This window comes from Vidua chalybeata, chromosome 1 (genome assembly GCF_026979565.1).
Source record: "Vidua chalybeata isolate OUT-0048 chromosome 1, bVidCha1 merged haplotype, whole genome shotgun sequence".
NCBI classification, from domain to species: domain Eukaryota; kingdom Metazoa; phylum Chordata; class Aves; order Passeriformes; family Viduidae; genus Vidua; species Vidua chalybeata.
In genome coordinates this window covers 18587834-18607786 of record NC_071530.1, presented here as the reverse complement: position 1 = coordinate 18607786, position 19953 = coordinate 18587834, and the positions used below count along the sequence as shown (strand labels likewise).

The following is a 19953-nucleotide window of genomic DNA, read 5'->3' as shown; positions in this document are numbered from 1 at the left end:
TTTCTTTAGATAGAATTATAAAAGACTGCATGATAAACTGAATTTACTTTCTTTAGTATAGTTGAATTGCCTCTTGGTTCTGCAGAATTTAATTCCAAGAAATTTTACTGAGATTCCAGCCTCTGCTATTTTGAGAGGCACTTTTGTGCATCCCTGTAATGCCACAGCAAATGTTGTTCAGTCTGAATCAGTTAAGGTGGAAAAAGTTAGAAATAAGAAATGCCTGACGACTCTTTGATTAATTCAGTAGCACTACATTTTTTCACTTTTGGGACTTAGATATAGAATGTTTTAAGAAGGAACTACAGTGACTTAGGAATTTGAATTCTTTGCTGTCTCTTCTTCTGCCTGCCTTCTTAGTTGGGAGGAGCCATCAGCCCCATATTTACTCCTGGTAGAAAATTTCTGTTTCACGTTTTGAGCTTCGGGTCCCTCCAGCAGTGTGGGGAGATGGGGAGTGAGGTTATGGTTAGTTCATCACTGGTTGCTCCTGCAGCTGCTTAAGGAGAAGAGTCCTCCCCCAGGTCCAGCATCCCTCCCATGGGAGACAGTCCTTCACAAACTTCTCCATCGCGAGTCCATCCCATGGGCTACGCTTCTCCACAGACTGCTGCAACATGGATCACTTCTCCACAGGGTGCAAGTCCTTCAGGCACAACCTGCCTTCAGTGTGGATCCCCCACAGGGTCACAAGTCGTATGAGTAAACCCGCTCCAGCATGGGATCCTTTCTCCACCGGTCTCCAGGTCCTGCCAGGAGCCTGCTCCTCAGGGTCACAGCCTCCTCTCAGGCATCCACTTGCTCTGGTGTGGGTTTCTTCCATGGGCTGCAGGTGGATCTCTGCATCCCTGTGGATCTCGATGGGCTACAGGGGCACAGCAGCCTCACCATGGTCTTCATGGGATGCAGGGGAATCTCAGCTGTGGTGCCTGGAGCACCTCCTCCTCCTCTTTCTTCACTGACCTTGGTATCTGCAGAGTTGATTCTTTCACATATTCTCAGTCCTTCTCTGGCTGCAATTCCATCTGCCCAATAACCCTTCTTTGGTTTTCCTTCTTTATTATGTTGTCACCATTTCTGATGGGCTCAGCCCTGGCCAGCGTTGGGTCGGTCCTGAAGCCAGCTGGAATTGACTCTCCTGGACAGGGAGGATGCCTCTGGCAGCTTCTCACAGAAGACACCCTCCCCCCACCCCCCCCCCCCCCCCCCCCCCCCGTAGCCCCACCTCTACCAAAACCTGGCCATGCAAACCCAGTGTTGGTTTTGGGGTTTTTTGGGTTGGTTGATTTTTGCTCGGACTCTGCTCTTACCATCTGGCATTTTTGTGGAGAATTACCTGCTGTGGTCCTTCCCCTCTCTGTGCAAGGGTACTGTCTTATACATCTGCACAGGGCTAAAGGCCACTCAAACCTTGGCACGTACTATGTGTACCAAGACTGATTACTCTATGTTTACCATAAATCCCCAGAAGTTTTAAGACTTGCTGCAGATGGATGGAGGAGATCTATCAGGGAGTGATAGATGGAGAGTGTAAAAATGACAGTAGCTCTCTGTGCTTAGGGTATATTTCATCATGTTAGTGTTTATGATTCTTTGAGTAAGCATGTAGATTTCAGTACACCTTATAGCACCTTCTGAAATGCGAATAGCTGTGGGAGCAAAATTTTCCAAGGCAGAACTGTGTTGTACATGCATATTCTTCAAAATCTACCAGGAGTGGGATTCAGACTTGCAGTCAAACTAAATTACAGCACCGTGTTGGCAAATTAATGCTTTCTTGTCATTGCCTGGCCTGGTATGCAAATATTTGCTTTCCTCAAAGCTTGTATATTTAATTGTCTTCTGTCATTTGCAACTGAAAAGTAAGGTTTATGTAAATGTCTTAGCTATTTTAGTAAAACATGGAAAACTTTGTACAGCTGCTATACAAAGCTTTACAGAAAAGATGAAGAAACATTCTGTTGTAGGTTTAAAATCAGCAAGCATCCCATTTGGGGCAGGGAAAATGTGTGCTTAATTTTAAGAGGCATGTGTTTGTGTGGTCTTCAATGGAGATAACTGTAGATGCTATTTTAAATTCTATTCTGTAAAGAACTGAAAAACAGACAAGCTCATTTTGAACAGATGAGTAGTTTCTAGGTTTGATCCATATTTTTAAATGAAGTTATTTTACTGGGTGTCTTGAGTATAAATAACAGTAGAATTTTTTTGCTTTTTCCTGATTTTGCTTTCATTTTCTTTCTTATGTTATTAAAATTCTGTTAGCACAACTCCACATTTTTTCCAGTCATGAGAAGAGTAATATTCCCTTGTATGGTTTCCTAATGTTGTGCATGCAGTTTCCCTGCCCACCTAATTACTTTCTGTGAAACCTCTTTTGACTATTGTTCACCAATAGGAACAATTCTGGCAAAATTTAACAGTCAAATAGTGGACCTAAAGATGAAATTTTTAAAGCCTTGTGGAGAGTGTTTGAGTGTAGGAAAAGGGCTAGAAATCTAGATAGGGGTTGCATTGGGAGCTCAAGAGTGTTTTTGTACCTGTCAGAGAGGGGTTTGAAGTAAGTGTGTCTCGGTCAGCTGTCTCATGTGTCTTCTTTACTTGGTGATTCTTAAGGAATTGGATGAATGGGGGATGGTTCACATGCCAGGGAGCTGATTTTGGTTTGGTGTTGAGGCTATAAGGTCTTAAAAATCCAAGTTCTTAGGTTTTGACACCTTGAACAGTTCCACTGCTGATGGAACAACATTTCCAGTTTAACAAAAAAAACATAAAATTGTATGTTAATAAAAGCATTAAAAGTTTATTTTCTAATTTTTAATTTTAAGCATAAAATAACAATAGCCTATTTAAATAGGGTATAAAGACAATATCCATGAGATTTTTCCATTTACCTCAGTGAAGTAAAAATTTCAACCAAAGCCATTATGCATTTTTTTGCACAAAATGTTTTATATATTTCAGTTGTTTGCTGAGAATCTTCAGAGTTCAGAGCTGCTGTAATTCCTGCTGTTTCTAGTTATGGTAGTATTTGAACACTTCTGTGTTCATTTGAAAGAATGAGGTCCTTTAAACAGTTGTTAGAGCTTTTTGTGTGACTTGTTTCTTTAATCTCTTCTCTCTTCTAAAATGCCAGACGTACACAAGCACTAGCAACAACTCCATGTCAGGCTCCTTGAAGCGGTTGGAAGATACCTCAGCTCGATTTACAAATGCAAATTTCCAGGAAGTTCCTACACATGTTTCAAGTGGAAAAGATTCTTCAGAGGCTAGAGGGTCAGAGAGCAAAGGGAAGAAATCTGCAGGTCACAGCTCAGGTCAGAGGGGAAGAAAGCCTGGTGCTGGAAGAAATCCAGGAACAACTGTGACTGCAGCTAGCCCTTTTCAGCAAGGTACTGATTGTTAAGCAGTAACACAACTTCTGCTTTGACATGAATTAGATATTTTATGTATGCAGAACTTGAAAAGTAGTTAAACTTTTATCCTCAATACTGAGAATGTTATTTCAATTTAGGGAAAAACCGAACTTTTTTCAGGGTAAAAATGTTTGTTGCTATAAGATGAAAAATAAGGTTGTACGTTTTTGAAAGGCAGAACTGATGCTTTTGTTCAGACTGTTAAGGTTTTCTCTTTAGCTGCACACAGAAATGTCTTTACGTGCCAGAAAGTTAGTCTGGGGTAAACTTTAATATGAATTTGAGTCTAGAGGTCTTAGCTCTTTAAGGGAGTAATACTCATGTTTTTAGTCAGAGCACTGGCTAAAGAACAGAACTGGACTACCTAATGCATAGGATGCATTGGCCCCTCAATTGTTTTTAAAAATGCAAATATCTAAAGTATACTATATTCTTCAGAGTGAAAGACCTTTCTACTTAATAGTTTTGTCATTGAAATATATGAACAGAAGGTGAGTATGTAAAAAGTATGTGAGGTTTATTTGCCTTAGGTAGTACAAAATCTGTTACTTTTTGAGCTTGCTAAAACCAACTACATCCACTATGAACACTGCTTAAAAGCAAATCTTATTATGGCATCTTCATCACAGTTGAAGAATTATTTAAAAAAATTAAAAGTATTTTTATAATTCATTAATTATTAAAACATTATTTGGAAACACAACAAACTAGTTCTTGTGTAAAGTAATTTTTAGTAATTTTCTTTGTAGTGTCTAGTAGCTGACTTGTTTATGCTTTGTGAAGGTGATTTTCCTTTTGAGATTATTTATGCAGTGAACATTTGTAAATTTGTCTAGAGCTCTTTCAATATTTCAGGTTTTTTACTTGAAAGGAGAGGAAGTTTTTTTGTTTAAATTCTCAAAACTTTGAAAGTTGCCTTCTGGAATTCCTCATTTAAAGAAAAATCTTACTGCAGATTGCAGAATAGATCTTTATTATGTGCATGTATTTTCTTTTGGACTGTGCATTAACTGAAGTGATACAACTTACTGAAAATACAAAACAATGATATTTTAATTTTCTAAAAATAGCTGTATTTATGTACATTTTATTTTTAATGGAATTCTTAACAAAATGTAGTGGAGTACTAATGAGAAAACAGTAATTTTAAAAGCACATGGGGTTTTTACACCTAATATCATAGTTAGGAATATTTACTTGATGTTGACATCAGTCTGAATTCTGTGAAACAGCACCCACAGACACCCACCTGTATAAAATCAGTGAATTTCAGTGCAAGTAGATGTTTGTATTTCCCAAGAGTGCTTCATTTTCTGCCTTGAATGCAGTAATACAGTGATGAAATTACTCCATTCCAAATACTGAAGAAGGAATGTTACACAAAAGATCTTTATGGTTCTGTGACAGTGCTAAAGAAGTCTTTAAATGCAAATTCCATACACTGTTTTTCATTTTCTCTCTTGTACTTTTGAAGAATATGTCTTCTGTGGAACTCCTCCTCAGCTGGGGAGAATTAAGCCAATTGTTGTTCCCTTGACCTGTGTCAGACCCTTAATTTTAGGTAGAATGGTAAGGGAGATTGCAGGCATAGTGTATATGTGATCATAGCACATTTCTATCAGCTTTCTTTTTATATATCTGTATGTTAAAAAAAAAAAAAACTACTCCAATTTGCACCAAGTGTTTGCTATGGTTTCAAAACATGATGGAATAGCAGCAATGGTGTTATTCTTCTTTTATTCATTTTCACCTTGTTCGTGCCCCAGATGCAAATCTGAATCTCAGACAGGAATCTGAGAGTCATATACAGAAAAGTGAGGATCAGCAGGAGAACCAATCCAATGAGTTGATTTAAAGAGTTCTTTAGCTCTTTGTAAAGCTTTTCATAAAGTCCTTTCACATTAAAGTTTTTTCTTCTAAGATCATAATACTTCCCATCGGTTTTCATCAACTACAGGGAAAACTGTAATTGTACTTCTTTCTTTTTTTAGGAAGCTTTTTGGGCACTCCTGGGAGCATAAAGTCATCTTCTGGAAGTTCAGTTCAGTCTCCCCAAGATTTTTTGAGTTTTACAGACACAGATCTGCGAAGTGACAGTTTCACACATTCTCAACAGGCTTCGTCAACCAAAGATGTACATAAAGGAGAGGCTGGGAGCCAAGAGGGAGGAGTCAATTGTTTCAGTTCCTTAATTGGTCTCCCTTCATCGTCAGCAGCTGTTCCCCAATCTAAAAACTTTGACAGCTCACCTGGAGACATAAGTAATCCAAGCCTTACTTCTACAGCATACAAACGAGCTCAAACTTCTGGACTAGAAGAAGAAACTGTAACAGAGAAGAAACGGAAAGGAAATAAGCAAAGTAAACATGGGCCTGGTAGACCTAAAGGAAATAAAAGTCAAGAAGGTCTTTCCCATCTTTCAGTTTCTTCTGCTTCCCCAACTTCATCTGTGGCATCTGCTGCAGGAAGTGTGACAAGCTCTGGTCTTCAAAAATCTCCAACTTTGCTCAGGAATGGAAGTTTACAAAGTCTTAGTGTTGGTTCATCTCCAGTGGGTTCAGGTAGGCATTTACTGGATTTGTTTTTTTACCTCAAAATAAGTTTTTATTATTTTAGCTATAATTCTGAGTATGCTTTTCAGGAACATAGTATCATTAAAGTATCATGAAAATCACACTGGGGGAAAAAGGACTGTTGGAAAAGTAAGTTTTGTTCCATGTATAGGTGCCACTGTGCTGTAGGTGGCTATAGTAGATGGACCTGTCTATTGACCTAGAGCCTATATAAATGCAGGCTTTGAAGCTGTAGGGGGAAAAATTGCATGTAAATAGGTTCTTTGAAAATTACATGTGACAGGTTTAGATTAAAAAAAAAGGTGATAGTTAGTATGGACTTTGTCTGTGTGTTCTGTTACACAGAGAAAACAAAATTGGTACTCAGGTATGTCAGCTTTGCTGAATGTGTCCCTCAGTTCCATTTTCCCAGTTTAGCTTAACTGAAAATCAAAATGTCTACATGCAGAATGACCAGTTTAAACATGTAAAATTATATTCTGAGTCTGGACTCCTGTGCAGCTGGATGACATTTTTATATTCTTGTGTGCTATTTAGCAATTGAAATTGGCTGGTTTGTTCTTCCTCTGTTCTGAATGTTTATGCGCATCTGGGGCTGTGAGAGGCTTTCTGTTTCCAGTAAACCTGTGTGTGGAATGGCCTGGCAGGATACTATTATCTACCAAAGTCTTTGTTGCTCTGAAGTTTCTTTCAAAGCTTTTGTGATGTAAAAGATAACAACTTACTTCACTTTTGAAACTTCAAAATTTTGTCCTTTTTGTTGTTATAGTGGTTTTTTTTGTTGTTGTTGTTTTTGGTTTTTTTTTTCCCTTATTTTTTCTGTTTTGGGGGAAGAGAGAAATGGAGCTTGAATACTTGCTTCTGTATTGTATACTTCCACTATATAAGCAAGAGATATTTTTAAAATATACATAATTCAAAGAAAAAAAACCCTGTATTTCTTTCAGAACAAGGCAGGTACTTAAAAACTTGATGTCATAGCCACATTGTTTTAAAGCAGTTAGATACAGACAAATGATCATTTTTATTATGGGTAATAATTGCAATAGCAGTAGCAACTACATTAAAAAATCCTTTTCCTATATTAAAATCAATGGAGAGAAATGGCATATGACAAAACTTCGTAGTTCACTATCTTTCTTTTTAAAAGACAGTTTTAAGAACATGTTTACCTCTTTTATGAACAGTGAGCATCTAACGGATTTATAGCTGTTCTGATTATTTTGTATGAGCTTTCTTATTCCTTTATGATCTCTTTGAGGTGGATTATCTGTTGTTTTAGTTGGGGTAGGAGATAGAAGTACAAGGTCTTGGTTTGAAGTGAATGACCCATGTTTCCTCTCTTATATTTGTCATAGAATATTCTGTTCTCGTCAGCTCCTTGAACAGACATTTCCCTGTTCAGGTCCATTCTTGCTTCCTTTGTCCTCTCCATTGCATCTCTTCCATCTAGAAAATGCCAGTGATAATGTTAAACTCTTTGTAAATAAACACATGGATGGAAATACCGTGTCTGTTTTATTACTTTTATAATGATATTCAGCCTATAGTTTCACATCTGTTAAGTATATTTAAGATTCTTGGGGCCAGAATTAGACCTGTCCTCTAAAACAGTGGTATTCTCTGAGGCTGCCAAAGAACATGGATATGAATAAATGAACAAACAAAATTCGTAAACAAAATCACCCCAACAAAACCAAGAAAATCCAGAGAAGAAAAAGAAATGGGATGTTGTTGAGCACAAGCTCTAAATTTGTCCAGAAACTTCTGCTTGAATCACAGCTTATTTTTGTAATGTACTCTTCTCCCTCATCTCCTTTTTCTTACAGCTGTAGTGTGCTCTCCTTTCTTCATCATAAGCATTTGTTGGTTTACCAACCCAATTACCCAATCTACAACAAAGTTTTGTGTTACAATGAAGAAGGACATAGGAGTACTACCAGTATTATCAGAAACATGTATTTTCTCAAATATAATATGCTAATATTTCTCTTTTCTATGTGCTTACTACATTGTTGAATACCAAGATCCGACAAGTGAATCTAAAGTATTTGATCCAAGCCCCCAGATAAGATTTTGTGCATGTAAATGCAGTGAATGAAAACACAGAGTATTCAAATCAAAAGGTTTTTATTGCCTTTTACTTGGAATTACCTTGATACCTCAAAGAAGCTGGATCAGGAATGAGCTAGACCATGCTAAACAAAGCTTCCAAGGCGCTTTTGCAAGAATCTCCTCCTCTTTTTTTAAAATAATCTTCCTAACAGCAGCTGTCTGAAGCTATCATTCTCTTTCAGCTTTCTGAAGAGTACTTGTTGAGATCCAGAAAAATTATGAAAAACATGACTTCACAGATGTATGATAATTGTGCTCATAATTAATGTTCAAATGAGGTGAAGTGTGAAGGGAAGCTTATTTTAAAAGGTAACACAGATTCATCATGTGCTATTTATACATAATTAGATGTCTTCTTAAAAAGTTTTATTCAGAGTAAGTATATTCAGCTAATTTTGTAGAAAAATCTGTCATTTCCAAACTTATCCAGTCCAAAGGGGAATCTCTTTTCCTGCTTAATAACAGAGATGTACCATGAATATTGGTGTGGTATAAGGATGTGTTATTAGAAGCTGTTACAACACATACACTCAGATTGTGTTTGCCATGCAACAGATCTGATCTGTTCAAGGTTAAACTTAAATGTTCAATCTTTATGCTCTCTATTATTTTTTCTGAAATGTATTTATAACCTGACAGGAAACACTTTATGCATTACTTTAACACTGTATTCAAAGGAAAAAAAAAACTGTTAAAAAATGAAATAAAATTTAAATTGTTAGGGTGATATGGAATTTTTGCAGTAAAATAACATTTTACTAGTACCCTCTTTAAAAAACCCCACCAAAGTTCTGTAAATATCAGCTCATTTCCAACCATACTTATCTTTTTTTTGAGAATTCACAAGCATTTTAAGTTTATTGTCTAAGAAGGCCTAAGTTATTGGAGGAGTTATATAAAGCTGATAATGGTTCACCCTAAATAGGGTTGGTCTTTGAGTGATTTCAGGATACAAATCTTTTAATAGGGGAAAGTGTGTGTTGATTTCATCTGAACTGAACTATTTTGCAGAGCCATCTAACTTTCCAAGTCAAAGCTGTCCAAACTGTATTCTCAAAATTAAGTTCATTCTCAGCATCCTTCTAAGGAATAGTATTTAAAAATGTCTACTCTAGTGCTGTAAAGCATTGAGAGCTTGAGTCCCTCGGCAACAGGAAAAAGAACATCTTATGTGATGTACAGTACCTTCTGACTTCTGTGGAAAAATGTAAAATGGAAAGAATCAACTATCAGAAGTTTCTCTTTCGTGGTAGATAAAGTTCTTGTGCAATTGTCTTCCAAGTTCAGCATGGATACTTGCTGCTGGAATTCTTACAGTGCTTCAGGCACTTCTCTGTCTTTCCGGTTCTGCTCTTGTTTTCAAATATACAACAAATTGTATAGTATCAACTTCAGTAGCTAAGGACTTCAAGGGATTATTTGCTTCAATATTTTAATTTTTGTAAAATTGATTTTTTGCCGTTATGTGTACTGTAAACCCTAAAAAAAGCTTATACAATTTTTTTTCTTTAAGAAGCCTGGAAAAGATTAAATTACCAATTGGGCCTCGAAATGGTTAGCCCATTGTTTCAGCACCCTTACTGTGTCCGTCTTCTGGAATTCCTTTGTCCTGACAGAGGTGAAATTAGAATTTGTCTTTCTACATTTTTATCTCTGCACCGTATATCTTCTGCCCTTAGCAAATCTTCAGTATGCTCTGGTTGGTAACACTAGACACTTTTTGGAATAAAAGACTCCTCCAAACCCAGTATTGTATTTTATTAAAGCAGTATTTCAAATTCTGATAAATTGTTAATGTTTTTGGCACTGGTCCCTCTGAGTTGATCTTGTCTTGTGCAGTCAAGTTTCAGCTTTATATACGAGTTTGCTAAATGCTTCAGATTAGTTCCATGCATTTTTTTTCTCCTTTCACATCTGATTCAAGCAGTGCTGAAACCTTTGTCAATGTTACAGACGTTATGCTGTGCAAGATCATTGTACTGTTAAGCTCATTGTTGCATTGCTGACATAAGGGAACTCTTGAGTTCCAAAGTAGAAGAGTAACTTGAAATTATTCTCATTGAGATATGAAGTCCCTTACAACTGATGTCGAATCTTCATGATGTTGTGTTTAAAGTTTGAATTAGTAGCTTAATCTGCTGGGAGAAAGAGTTTAGGAAAAATTATTCTGAAACAGTTTGTGCTATTATGTTTATCTGCAAAGTGCGCCAAAGCAGAAGTCTTGCTGTGTTAAAAAGCCGGTTTGTATTCAGAGAAGATAGAATATAAAGAAGAAATTGATACTAATAGATAATAATGGCCTTTAAGGACTAAGCAAATGGTATAGAAGACATACAAGGCAAAATCAATGTGTGGAGAATTTAATTCTTCATATTTGAGGCTGAACAGAAGTGGTGTTGAGATTGGTGAATGGTGTACAAGATTAAAATGTTAAAATTGATGATTGTTGGTGTAGAAAACAGGGAGATGTTCATCAGGTAACGGAGGAAATCACATGAAGGAAGTAGCTTATGCAAATGGGGATTATAATGAAATGCATCAAAGTTCTTAAGTAAAACAGTTGTTATCAGCAGCTACAGCCAGAAGTATTGACATTTCCTGATGATGAATACCTCGTACTTCCATGCTTTTAGACTGTCAGTGTTAAATTTCATAAGTCTTTAAAACTCGTGAAGTTATAAGAGAGACTGACAAGTAGTTAATGTTATGCAATTAGGATGTGTCTGACAGAAGAAGGGAAGATTTTAAGACATACAAAGGTGTAATGATTAGTGGTGGATATTGAGAGTTATGGAAAATAACTTACTGGACTAATTTTATTTCCTAATTTTTTAATAGAAGTGGCATAGTTGGTGTCTACATTTCACTTGATACAGCATGACATTTTAAATAAAGACTTGTAATGCTAGGAAGTCAGCAAATCCTTCCAATAACTGTAATTAATAGGTAAGTTTCAATTTTATTTTGTTCACAGAATTATTAAACCAATGTTTATTTCATTTTGTTATTTCCCCTTATTTTCAGTTGGTCAGAGCATGGTGCTCATAACACCAAGGTCACAGCTTTGATCATCAATTCACCAAAGGGTTGGACTCAGCAATCTTTGTGGTTCCCTTCCAATTCAGAATAGTCTGTGAAATCTTTTGGAAAATGCTGCAATTTTTGAAAAAGTCTGGTTATGAGGACAGGGTAAAATGAGTCTCTTGGTCAGCAGTACAAACTAAGAGTTATGTTTGTAGAGCTAAAGTAGAAGATTATCTTAAAAAGATGGATGTATACTTGCAGGATAAGGATGGCCTTCTGGGGAAAGGAGGACTGTAGAGAAAAAGGATAAAGGTGATTAATCAGTTGTGTCTGAGTTTCAAGTGCTGAGCTGTGTTTAAAAATGTTTTAATGCATAAACAGCAAGCTAATGAGAAAGGCAGCTCCACATGCAGACTGTGTCTGGTCTTTGAATGGTTCTGTGATTTGCTCTGTGTAAAGAAAAGAGCTATCAGAAGGATTCAGTGACTGGAAAAAAGCACATAATTGGAGAATAGCTAAGGAGCGAGTTTATCAGACTATGGATATCATATGAGGAAATGAAAACTGGTACAATGACCCTTAACCTAACAAAAAAATAAAACATGATCAAGTAAGAGAAAGTAATAGTTGAACAAATCTCAGTTCTGAAAATGTATTTTCTAGAAGATACAGTTTAGTCAAACATATTTATTTGATTTGCAGGTGCAGGAAGTTCTAGAGCTAAGAAGTCAATGTGCTTGCAAAGATTCTTGTTTGGTGCTATATTATCTCTTTGATTTTTAGAAGAAAATGTAGCATGGTGCATCAGTTTAGCATATAAAATAGTTTGGGCAAATAATGCATTTCAAAATACAGTAGTTAGTAGTAAAATTTCAGGCAGCATGGGTCTGCTAGAATTAGTTCCCAGCATAGTATGTTCTATGCTTTTATCAGGGATTGAGAAGTTAAATAGTCTTTGCTGCTTGCTCTGAGGGTTCAGGGTGGTTTCTAAAAATGTATGTTGTAAAAAATGTGCTTGGATGTAATGAATAAGAATTCCTTGATTAAGAAGGCTGTGATAAAAAAATAGTGAACAATGAACCTTCTAACAGAGACATGTTTTGAGACTTCTGAATAATGATGGAGAACAGAACATGATTTTACTTTAGGGGAAAAAAAGACTATTATCATCACTGTGACACTCATTTCAAAAAGGAGGAGAAAAGTTTCACCACAATTAATTGCAATTACTCCATACATGTTGCAGGTAGCAAAGTACTATATTTATTTATGATGCTAATTTCCTCCTAAAATATCACCATGAATGTGAAAATTGAGAAGAGGCATACAATGATTGATATTTTTAAAACATGCTTTTCAAAGAGTCTGAAGCTCTTTGCTAGCCTGGAATATCTTTGAGAATATTTCAGTTCACAAAAATGTTTAGAAGCATGATTGTAATTATTCTACAAAAAGAACTGCTATTCCTGGTCAATATCTTTTTGGTAATTGTGTACTGTGTACTGGTAGTTGCTGTTTTCTGGTTTCTTGAGGTTTTGGTTTGGGTTTTTTTTTTTTTTTTTACCTAATAGAAAGTACAGTATAGTGCTTAATTGTATGGGCTGCTGAAAACAAGAAATGTTCAGCTTGTTCCACTCTTGACTAGTGGTGCCTGACTTTCCATGGAAGCAGTGTTTTGTGCATGAGATGCAAATCAGCCTCCCTGTGAGTGTTGCAAGACCAGAAGCTCTTGGAACATCTCTTTGAAACAAAACTTGATTTAAAACAAGGCAAAGTTTTCCTTTCTCAAAAAATGGTAAAGTTTTTGGTTTTGAGTGAAAACAGATGGGAGGGCTTTCTGAAGTGAAATAATAATGGCCCAGGGAAGGGAAGCTCTAATAACTAGGATAGAGCTTCCATGTCAAGCTGCTAAGGCCTGCTAGTTTCAGAGAAGGTCTTGGCAGCTGTGGAAATTACATGACTAGTTAATTGTTGTATGAGAATGTGTCTGTCGGGTTAAAAGAGAAAATTTGAAGATTATATCTTTTAACTAGATTCCCAAATTATGGTGAGTCTGGGTATCAGCTTGTATTTAAATTTCAAAAGATGTCATTATTTATTTATTTATTATACTCTTGACAGTCAACAGCAAATAGTATGTTTAAATTATGAACTTGCAATACATTTCAGATGCTAAAAAAAACCACAACAAAGCAAAAAAATCAATAAGGAAAGGGAATGTGTATTTTCTTGACTTCTCTTTTAGGTCTTTCATTTAATAACAAAATAATAAAAACTTTGGTAGTTACTACTTTCGGGAGAAAGACATAATTTTAAACAGCTTAGCAAAAAGATGTAAATTTTTCTAAACTGTTTGAAATACTGTTTTTATTCAAGCTTTGTGAGTCTTCTACCCAAATATTAATTTAGTAACAAATACAAGAAATTCTGCAGGTCTAGATTTTTGCCCATACAGAATTATTTGTGGAATTGGCATCTAAATACAAACTTCTTGAAACATAGTAAGTATCTTTATGATTACACTGACTGTTTATTAGTTGTATCTATACTGTCAGAGAAGAAAATGGAAGGGCTTAAAGGCTACTTAAGTTTCTGTACTTACTACTTTCCAAATTTAGCTATAAATCTGTTTTGTTTGGTAAGGGAAGGTTTTCAGAGAAGTTCATGACCTTTTTGTAAACTTGCTGGTTTTATATTATATTTGACTCATAAGGCTACAAAGTGCCTTGTATATATTTGCTGTTAGGTTTCAACTCCTGATAAAAACTAACTTACTTTAGTCCTGGGTAATCTGCATAAACTACGTTGCATGAATGAGATCAGGCTGACAGCTTTGCTACTATTGTCTGCATAGTGAAGAAAATGAATTGCTTGCTTTTCCAGTGGCTGATGATCTTTGCAGATACATGGAGTAAAAGTATGTGGTATTGTCATTATTACATTAAAAAAATAAGGGCAGAAAGAGAAAATGTGCTGAAACTTCCAGTTTTGTCCTTAGATTATGTTAATTCTGTAACTCTTACTATAAAACTAAAATTGCAATTTTAAATCCAGCAGGGGAATAAGGAGACTCTGTGAAGCAATTAAGATTTCTATGCTATCGGGTGTCTTTGTTGCAGAACTTTATATTTGGTTTAGAGGTGTATCCCTTTTCTGAAGATCAAGGATGTATTCCTGAGTTCTATTGCTGCTTGGAAAATAAAGTGAGATTAAAGTGTTTGCTTACTTGTAACTGTTTAGTTCCCAGATCCTCCTTTAAAATGGCTTAACTTAAAAAAAAAAAAAGGACTTTCAAAATGGTGTCAAATTAAGAGGTTTTTTTTGTATATATATATATATATATATATATATATTAAAATTAAACATTCATCTTCTTGAATGTGAACATTTTTCAGCATCTGCAGTCAATTACTAGAGTATGGCATTCTTTGTAAGTCAAATGTGAGATAGCAATCAGTCTTTTAACTCCATAAAATCTGTTAAAGGTGACATGGGAACATAAAAAAGTGTGTGTGGGGGAGGGTAGAGAAGAGGTTTGACTATAAAAGGAGCAGTAGGGTTTTTTACCCTTCCTTGAAAATTCTCCTTTTCAGATCTTAAAGACTTTCAAGTCTTTCAGAAATCAAATATATCTGAAAAATAAGTGATGTGTATGTGTTGATAGTTCTTGAAACATTTTTGTCTTTCTGAAGACTGTCCAATTCATATGGTAAAATTTTTTTGTTGTTGTCAGTCAGAGGTAACAACACTACAGTCAAGTTTTAAAATCAGAAGGAAGTGTACTTAGCATTTAAATTTTCCATTTATTTGATGTGAAGAGCTGCAGTACCAGAAGTTGAACTAACTGAAGGTTGTCTCAGGATTTTATCTGGGGAGAGACTGTGATGTCTAGAGCTGTTGTTGATTATCATAATAATTTCTGCAATTCCCTTGTAAAGTTTCAAAAAGAAGAAAAAAAAAATTAAATAGAAATGCTAACATAGTACAGTGGCATAAAAAAAGACTAGTTACCTTAAAATAATTCAGCTTTTCAGTGAAAGATGTTGCTCAGGGACAAATCCATTAAGACTTAGAATGGAGAGATTCATGTGACACTCACGTTAGTATAGGAGCTATACTGCTTTTTAAAACAAATATAGTAGGGCTAAGTGTCTGATTATCAAGTCCCTATGCTACCTTCATATGTAAGTAATTTGTTTTTCTTCCTTAAGCAGGTTATATGGGTGTGATAGGACTAAGAACAGCAGCTTTCTGAAGCTCCAGGTCCCCTGTGGTACTGTAGTGTGTCACTTGGCGCAGTGCTGCAGCACACGCACCCCCGCAGTTCTGGCTCTGTAGTGGAGGATGTGCAGCCAGGTGATCCCCTGGTAGCTCCATGTGCATAAAGATGTGCCTTATGGACAGTAAGTGGCAGTGTGTCCCAGTGCCTTTGCACTGTACACCGTTCCTGATACTGTACAAACATTACCTGTGCCTGTACAATCTGCATGTAGATCCATCTGAATGTGAGTTCATTTTTGATATATCTCCCCAACGTGATTGAAATGCAGAAAATTGGCAGCAGTAAGCCAACAATGTATTTCCAGGAGGTTACTCAAATAAAACTCTCTTTCAAGAATATTAGGCATACCTGAAAAGCTGTTGTAGGAAATTGATATACAGATATACCATATACACAGTGTGCTGTTAAAATTCTTAGCAGGATGGTTCTTGCAAGAGCTTTTGTGGTGGTAATGCAGGAAATAGTAAGTGAAATAAACTATTTTCTGTTGTTAGAAAAGCTACTTCTATCTGATCCTGAATGTAAAGCCATTTTTTTTTTTGTCCATTTGAACCAAACTGGGATTTAACACTTAGTTTAGATGCAAACTCATTGCTTCATATTGCTCTTTATATACTTTTTATTCAGCTTTTAAATAGACGTCTTCATCTTTCGGTGTCAGATTTGGTAGATAGGTGAGAAGGTCATAAGTAAAACAGGAAGAAAACTGTTCATTTTGACAGTGATCTAGCTTGCTGCATATGTTTTTGTGAGAGGGAATTACATGCAGTGGTAGAAGGTTCAGAAAAGGGTCCTCATTAGCCTAAGAAACAGGAAAAAATTGAAAATTTTGGTAATAAAAAAAGTGAGTGAACATGTATGTTCTTTGGACCAGTATAGCTCTGGAAACCTGAGTTGAGAAGGGATTCATGGAAACTGGTAATGGAACTGAAGAATACGAACATGTGACTGGGACTTCTGCATGAGTAATCCTGTTAGATCCTACATACTTGACTTGGTTTATTTCTATTTCCCACTGTTTGTTTATTTTGAACATCTGTGAGATAAGAATGACTAGAGATTGCAAATAAATTAAAAAAACTTCAACAGAACCCCCTCCCAGCAAATAAACAAAAAACCAAAGACACTCCTCATTCCTTCAAACGAAAAAGTGGCTTATAAGCTGTCAATATAGTTAGCTTTCACATAAGAGTGTCAAATGCAAATTGTTGGAATTTGTTTTGATTGGGTTTTTTCACTCTTTTTTGTAAAGCGTGATAACTGTCACGGACAAATGCCTAATCTGATGGATTTAGGGCTTGGTTACAGCAAATAATATCCTTCCTAGGGATGAAGTCACTAGGCTTTTTTGCTGTTGTGGAGTAGTGGTAAGCTTAGAATGGAACTTAAGGTTTTTTATGCATAAGCAATTTCCTTAAAGACAAGAAATGAACAGCTAGAGGATGGTTTGGATGTAGGTATTAATACTGAGTCATTTCAGAAATTGAAATGAATGAGCTGGAAGCATTGAAGTTTTTCTCTGAGCAGAATTGATTTTAAGGAGGAATAATTGTAAGGTTCTAAGTGAAGCAAACAATAGCAGCTGCTGTAAGGATTGGATGAAGAGAGGAAAGATTTAGCCAGGACTGAGAGGAAAGTGTAGGAGGCACCAGAGATGGGAAATAAATGAAAATAATGAGAAGTGAAGTCCAGCTATTACAGCATATTTATATATGTAATTACCATTCACTGTCCCTAACATTTCTTTACACCTTAGCATGTTGAATTTCAATTTGGCTGTACATTGTAGCAGAAAACTGGGAGGGGATACTTCAGTGCAGGAGTCAGGAAAGACCTAGCTGCCAATAAAGGCAGTTATACAGGAACCAAGACAGTAGCTCTTTTTTCCTTCCAGAATAAAACACCTTTTTTCATCTGCCTTCTACTAATTTATGGAGTGTGGAAGGGAGTGCTGGTAGGGGAACAGTTCTCCTTCTGTTCTGTGGAGAGTCTTGGGGGGGAGTCTAGAATTAGCTCCATCAGTCACAAGCAGGACTGATCTAGTGTTGGTCCTTCCTTGTGTAATTGGATGAGGTCTGTGTTAGAACAGCTAGTGTTTTGTTAGCTCTTTAACTGCATCTCTTCCTCATTTATCTATGAAGTGTTATCTTAGAGTAGTGAATTTTACATTGGGACATATCTAGTCTATTTTGCTTTGAAATTTTCTCATACCTCTTGAGTGATGTTTGGGAATGCATTGTATGTGATTGCTTGGATTAGTGGTGGCTCGTGTTTGGTACAGTTTTAAAAAGCAAAAGCAAAAGGTATAGCTTCAGCAGTCTAGGGCTGAGCTTATTAGAATACAATAGAAAAGAAGAAGAAAGAAAAAAACCCACCACTCCAAGCTTCCTTCCAAACCTACCCAATGATTCCTTACATTTGAAAGGGACTTTCTTTAGTGTTGAAAGCAATGATGGATCAAAATGGCTGCTATTTCTTGTGCACAAAAAATCGAGCATAACTGGAGAGAATGGATACAATTATAATCAAATAAAGGCTATGGAGAGTAGGTGTTGAGTGAAATGATTCTGCACTTAAGAGGGCAGACTGCAGTTGCAGTTGCATTGTGTCCTCTGCACCTGAGAAAGAATTTGTCTGTATAGTATAATGTGATTCCAGTCATATCAGCTCTCTGCATTTTAGTAATTTTTCTTTCCTTGTAAATTATGAGTGTATTTTTGCATTTTGTTAGTTCTCTGAAAACTGTTAAGAAAGTTATTTAAAATTACCAGTTTTGTTTATTTCAGATTGATGCACTTCTGTCAAAAATCATACAGAATTTTGTACATTGTATGTTTTTTCTGTACCACAAAATTTAAATCCCTGAACATTAGTGTTTATGTTTTTTAGAGAACACACTTTGTATGTAATGCTTTAATTAAAATATTCAAAATTTAGAAGCATTTCCATTGACGTACCTTTGGCTAGGTATTCAGTTTTAGTCAGTAGGTAAAAGTAAAAGCTTTTAATTTTTTAAAAATTGCTTTTTAGTTAGTTTTGTAATCTTTGAGTATGAATGACAGAAGTTTAAGATGTCTTCATTCATTTTTTTGAAATTATGATGTTCAGAAGAGCCTTCAGAAAAGTTAAAAAACGGCTTATGACAGCAATGTTTTGTAGCTTCCAGTTGTGGCAAGAGTAAAGAAGAGAAAAATAAAGCATTAAAAGTAATTGCCTTGTTGAATCCCAAATAGTTACTGCAGTCAGATCTCAGAGGCTGATGCAGGTAGAGAATTCCCCCATGGGAATATGACAGAGGTGTTCGCCCCACTCTGGCCTGTAAAATCATTCACTTGATTACCTTGTCAAACCAGATGTGTAAACTGAGGGCTTTGTTCCTTAGCAGTGTGACAGAGTGAATGAGCAAACTGAAATGAAAATAATTCTGTAGTCATGAGGTCATTACCCTAAGCTGGTGGGTTAAGTGGAAGAGGGCTGGCATCTGCATGACTGCCACCACTCTGCAACTGGGCATTACAGTACAGTGCTGTGGTGGCTGCATTGGAGACTTAAGCTGCATGGCAGAGGATGTGAATGTGTTCTGACATTTCAGGATCAGAAATCAATACTCTCTGAACACCCCAATCTGTGAAGGAAAGGAAGTTCATGTGAGCATCTCCTTTGGTGTACCACTAGTTGTGCGTTCTTTCTATGTATTTGAGTTGTTCTTGAACTGAGCTCTCTAAAGTCCAGGAGACACAACCGTTTTCTGTTAGACTTGATTACTTGAGTTCATCTCAAACTATCAGTGAAGCAAAACAGATGCCTTGTGATTAAAATTAGCAAGGCAACTTCCGTTTGAGTTTCTAAATTTGTTGCAGACAATGAAATTAAAATCAGCCTTTTCTTGGAGGGCTGATTGCCACTGGAAGGAATTTGAATTTTTATTTGTAATACTAGCTTTAAAATGCAGCTAATTGGGATGTGCTGGAATGTTCTTATACTTGACATTTAATATCTAACCAACACTGATAAAAGAAATATAAGTAAAACATTATGGTGGATAGAAATAAATCCATTTTACAATTTGTGCTACTGTAAATGATCAGAGCTCTAATACAAGAAAGATGTATTCAGGTATATTATTGTTCACTGAAATTCCTGTCTATACATACATTCTTTTGTGTTTCTGTTAAACATGATCTTAACATGAAGCCCTTTTTCTCCTAACTCAAAAGCTTTCACGAAGTTGATGAATGCCATACATAATGGTAAGTTATATTAGAATCTTTTTCAGAGGTTCATTTATCACAAAGGGTAGCCTTTTGTGGAAAAGCCTGATTGAAGGTCTGCATATTCTATGGATTGGGTGAAATACAGGTCTGCAGTGCGTCAATTGTTCAGTACTTGAGTGAAAACTTTGTAGATTGTCTGCAGGAGCCTGATAGGTCAATAGTTCCTCAGTTCTCTTTTTATGATCTTTTTGTATGTGTGAAGTAAAATGATAACAGTTTTATTCCAGTTCTAAGATTCTTTTCTTTAATTTTGTGAATAGTGTTTTCTA

General features: G+C 36.0%; 1 protein-coding gene across 3 annotated transcripts in view; it reads left to right on the top strand.

The window, feature by feature from the left end:
* Positions 1–19953, top strand: part of MLLT10 (MLLT10 histone lysine methyltransferase DOT1L cofactor) — a 124049-nt gene that overhangs the window by 62225 nt on the left and 41871 nt on the right. For all 3 annotated transcript variants that reach the window (XM_053934963.1, XM_053934954.1, XM_053934944.1), the window contains 2 exons: positions 3137–3392; positions 5408–5977. In XM_053934963.1, coding sequence (XP_053790938.1) covers positions 3137–3392; positions 5408–5977 — 826 coding nt within the window. The remainder of the gene's footprint in view (positions 1–3136; positions 3393–5407; positions 5978–19953) is intronic.